Raw genomic sequence first — 5,201 nt, 5'->3', positions numbered from 1 at the left:
GAACCGTAGAAAAATTGGTAACTATTCTAAGAAGCTTTCCAACTTCATATTGACTAGGTTCATCTACATTTCTAGATCAGGTTGACCCTCCCATGTTTACGCTCCACATTCTCCCGCTGATTATGAACCAAACTAGGGTAGAGCTGGACTTTTACCGGTCCATGCTTCTTACAATGTGATATCATGGAGGTCAAATGCTTGTAAACTGATCCCACATAGGTTCATCTGAAGACCTTGTTCCGTTAGCTGTCATGGACTTAGAATAGTACATTTAACCTTATAACTCAGTATACCTCACTTAGTAGCCTTTGATCTCCTTTTTGCGTTGGATTAAAATCGACCTGCCAAACAGAAAATCGCATCTTGCGTTCTTGCTAAAACCATACCAATAGCCGAGACAATTTCATGCAAGTTTGGTCGTCTTTGTTTAGTTGTTTCAACACAAACAAATTTGCATACATATGAAATCTGCATTAAGAAAAGAGTGTCAAAACGATACACAATTAATTCTACTTCCCTTTCTGATGCTTCCTCTTAAGAAACACCAAGTATAAACAAATGACAACTTTGCTTTGGATTGGGGAGTAGTTTCTCAAACTCATCCGTGTGAGGTAGGCAGTGGACACAATTCAGGGTTGTAAATGAGCGATACACATGTGAGCTAGTGAGATCATTAAACTAAAAGCTCGAATTAATACACCCGTGCTTGAAAGAGTTTGCATTTGCATTTCACATACTAAGCTTGATGAAACTTTCAAGCCTCAACTGGTTTAAACAAGCTCATTATTTACATCAAGTTTTATTTACTATATTATATATAATTGTTTGATAATCAATATCATATAAAAATTGGGATAAAAATAACAAAATAATATATATATAGGGAAAAGTTAACGTACAATAGTCCTTAACATGTGATGCGTACGATTAAATCACGCTTGTTATAAAATTCAAATCCTAATTACACATGAACAAAACCACATAATCATGCATGAACAAATCAGAAAATCTTGCATGGGGGTAAACCCTAATCACGCATGTTATATTTTATTCACGTGATTAGGGTTTAAATTTTATAACATGCGTGAGTTAATATCGTACGCATGATAAGGACTATTGTATTTAAAACTTTTTTTTCTCTCTCTCTCCCCCCTCTCTCTCTCTCTCTCTATATATATATATATATATATATATAGTAGGGTTCAAAAGTGAACCTAGTGGTTTTTATGCACAAAATGAACCAATCTGGACCATTCTTTTTTTTTTTGTTGATAGATTAAAAAATAAGTAGAAAAGGTATAAAAGTAAAATTTAAATACTTGCTCTTTTCAGTTAGAATTAAATACATTCTTTCTCTAATTATACACACGTGTATGAAAAATATATGTACAATTACAGTGTGTCTTAGATGTGTATAAAAAAGAGTTACTATACACATGTGTATAAAAACCAATTACCTAGCTAACAACAATTATAGATATATGTATAAAAAAACAAACAGTCACTATACACATGTGTATAAAACATAAATTGCCCATCGAATAATAATTATACACATGTGTATAAAATACAAACAGTCACTATATACCATCGACACCTTTAATTTTTTTAAATTAAAAAAACTATAGCAAGATCATACTCAAATTAAAGAAAGTAAAATGTTCATTTTTATGATTTAATTGTTTAAAAAAAAATATAAACGAATGAAAAGGTTATGGTTCATTTAAATATTATGGGGTAGTTTATTTAAAATTGAGCCAGTGGTCTCACTGGAAGCAGCCTCTCTATTCCTAACTGATAGAGGTAAGACTGTCTACATCTTACCCTTCTCATACCATACCTTAGCTTTGCTTTGCTATTGGTGAGATTTCCTGAATATGATGATGATGATGGGGTAATTTATTTAAAAGACAAAAAACAATTCAGAAAAAAAAATATTTTTTACTTCTTATAACACTCTTTTGAATAAAAAAATAAAAAGAAAAGGTCAACAACATAAATGGTCTGGATTGATTAAAGTGGAGGTTCACAATTAAACCTAATCCTATTATATAAATAGTAATTTTAACTAGATCTATATAATTACTAGGATATGAACATAAATAATTAAGCAAAACTACAAATATATACAAATAGTTATATATGAACATAAATAATTAACCAATTTACAAATATAAAGTAACGAGCCCAAGCTTTCAAATAAAGCTCTAGAAAAACCGAGCTCTAGCTTTTTCAAATTATAGGTGTAAAACCAATTTTTCCATTGATGATAAAAGAGAACTATTTTGCTAACAGGTGTTGGAACAGATAGCATTGGAGGCCAGAACCTTCCCATCTTTGAGCAATTTGACTTTGATGTGCTAACAAGTTGGTAAGTTTTTAACTTTTATGGAGATATCGGATGCTCTACAATAGTAATTTTTGATTTCCAAAGATAATCATCAAATGTATATAAAGATCTACGGCGATATCGCATGCTCTACAATAGTAATTTTTGATTTTTAAAGATAGTCAAATATATAAAGATCAATAGACCTTCAAATAAGGAGATATCGCATGCTTTACCCAAATTACCAAATTTTTTGTTTTAATTTTAAGCAACACATTATATATATTTTCAGTTAACTAATTATATTTCTTTATTATTTTTTAACTAACCCATATTAATTTTTATATCAGTCAACCATTATTTATACTTTTATTAAACATGTGCTTTACAAGAAACAAATGAAAGGCAAATTAAAAGATCACACAAATAAACTTAAAATTAACAAAAAAAAAGGCAAAAATTTAAAACTTGACATGTTACAAGTCTTAAGAACAAATACAAGTTAGTGCACAATCTTTGAGATCTTTAATGTTCGTTTGTAGTTATGAGACATGTTGGTTAAGTTTCAATGTATGCTTAAACATTTTATGTTTTTATTTTATTTTTGAAGTTTATTTGATATGATTCTTTATACGTGTTAAATTATACTTTTCTATATATATACAATGACTTTTAAAAACATTATAATAGGTAGACTGAAAAGAAAATATTATGAATTGATTAAAACTATAACACAATTTCTCACATTCAATAAATAATTTTTAAGAATTTGGTAAACAAGTTAATTATCAGAACACTTGTAAAATAAAAAAGAAATTCTAGTCTAGACCATGGAGATACAAGACGAGTCCACCCCAAAAACGTGTAACACCACCACATCCTATTGGCTTCAAGTACCTCCAACCAATCCTGTACCGCCACGTGTACAACAGGATCCCTCCTGCTTTGTTTCTTCGTGACTAAGCATGAAACAACAATCTTCTAGGACCCACAACTTTTCCAAAAGACAACGTTGGACCCACCATTATGCACCACTTGACTAAAAAGCAATAACCTTAAAATTAAATAATATTATTTTACAATAATTCTATGGTGGAAAATTAAAACCACCTTCAAAACTCATCCATAAATAGGGCCACACAACCCATCGTTTCTTCCCTTTCCTCCTCTTACCTTTCTTTCTATATTAAACGTTTTTCCGGCAAAATGTTGTCTGAAGTTTTCGCCGCCGGTAACCATCTCTTCCCGGAGGAAACCGGGTTTCTCGAAACCAGCGGTTTCACTCCTTGGGGCCCACAACAAACCCCGGTTCTTTTCTCAGAACAAGAACCGGTGTTTTCCTTTTCCAGCTCAGATAACTCCACTCCCTTACCCAAACCCTCCAACGACATCGTTAACGCGATGGAAGAGCGTAAGCGAAGACGCAAGATATCCAACCGCGAATCGGCAAGGCGTTCGCGAATGAGAAAACAAAAGCATTTGGAGGACATGAGGAGCCAGTTGAACCGGCTTAAGACCGAGAACCGGGCCCTTATGAACCGTTTACGGGCCGTGAACCTCCATGGGAAACTCGTACGCAACGAAAACCAGCAGCTCGTGTCCGAATCGGTCATGTTGCAACAGAAGTTACGAGACATACGTCACGCACTACACCTCCGGCAGCTTCACAACCAGTTACTCCAGTCTGCATGGCCTTGCAATAATAACGTACCCATGTACAATACCTATGAACAAAATCCACCATCATTAATCACATAAAAAGGTTAAAATATATATAAATAATTGATGAATAAGAACCTAATTACGTGCATGAAAGCAATCTCAGTATCTAAATATATAGATCATCATTGTAAATTCGAATCACGTAGAACAAGAGGGTAATTTGTTTTTTTTTTTTTTTTTTTTTTTGGTGATTTCTTGAAATGGTGATTATGGGTGATCGAACGATCAACAACGATGGGTGTGTTTATGTCAAAACTAGAGTGATCATTTTATGAAGATTTACTCTATGTGTTTTGCGCATCAGATTAATAATTAATGAATGAACAATTAAGTTTGCCCCTCGTGTTAATTTTATTTATTTTTGGTTCAGTTTAATTTGCCTTTTTGTTTACTTCATTTATTCTTATGATATATTAATATCCATACAAATAATGTGACAAGCGAGACATGAAATGACACCAGTGCCACTCACCTAATCGGCATTATATGATAAAAAGATGCCCATGCAGGGGTATTATCGTAATTAAAACTTAAACGTGAATTATATGTACTTGATAAGATGAATTAAGATAATAAAACAAATTAATCATATGAAAAATATCTTGTGGCGAAAGGGGGGCTCGTTGTATGCGTTAGCAAAAAGGTGGCATTACTTTTCACCACTTTCTTTATAATACTTCGTTGTCTTTTGGGCATCATGAAGTGGTGCTCAATTCATTCCAAAATAATCAAAAAATTGTTTGTCAGTCTTACCACACCACTAAGAGCATTCACATCCAATCCATCAAATTATACATACATTCCACTAAAAAACAACTCCTATATCAATATATTTCCACTAAAAACAAATAATTTTTCTCTCTCCTTTCATTTAAATAATATTATCATTACATTTTTCTTTCTCCTTCACTCACAATCACTTTCAATATATATTAAAAAAATTATAGTGGGTGAACAGTGTCCCCTCAAATATACAGATGAACAGTAACATTTTCTCTCTCCTCCACTCACAACCACTTTTTATACCCTTTATAATATAAAAACTCCCCCTCACATATTTTGATGGATAGAATGTGAATGCTCTAACACATCCTAACCCTGCCATTTTGCTACTTTTAATACCTTTTCCTTCTTAATTTAACAACGAGAT

At 32.3% G+C, this 5,201-nt stretch overlaps 1 protein-coding gene across 1 annotated transcript; it reads left to right on the top strand.

Moving 5' to 3' along the window:
- Positions 1-3,476: 3,476 nt before the first annotated feature.
- Positions 3,477-4,392, top strand: LOC110895443 (basic leucine zipper 4). The gene has a single exon (XM_022142760.2). The coding sequence runs from the start codon at positions 3,536-3,538 to the stop codon at positions 4,085-4,087; it is 552 nt and encodes a 183-aa protein (XP_021998452.1). The 5' UTR covers positions 3,477-3,535; the 3' UTR covers positions 4,088-4,392.
- The last annotated feature ends 809 nt before the right edge of the window (positions 4,393-5,201 follow it).

Source organism: Helianthus annuus, chromosome 12 (assembly GCF_002127325.2).
Source record: "Helianthus annuus cultivar XRQ/B chromosome 12, HanXRQr2.0-SUNRISE, whole genome shotgun sequence".
Taxonomy (NCBI): Eukaryota; Viridiplantae; Streptophyta; class Magnoliopsida; order Asterales; family Asteraceae; genus Helianthus; species Helianthus annuus.
The sequence above is the reverse complement of the archived record's forward strand: the minus strand, read 5'-3'. Positions and strand labels throughout refer to the sequence as shown.

Excerpts from the sequence above, each read along its gene's own strand:
- LOC110895443 (XM_022142760.2), top strand. The coding sequence starts at position 3,536 with ATGTTGTCTGAAGTTTTCGCCGCCGGTAACCATCTCTTCCCGGAGGAA.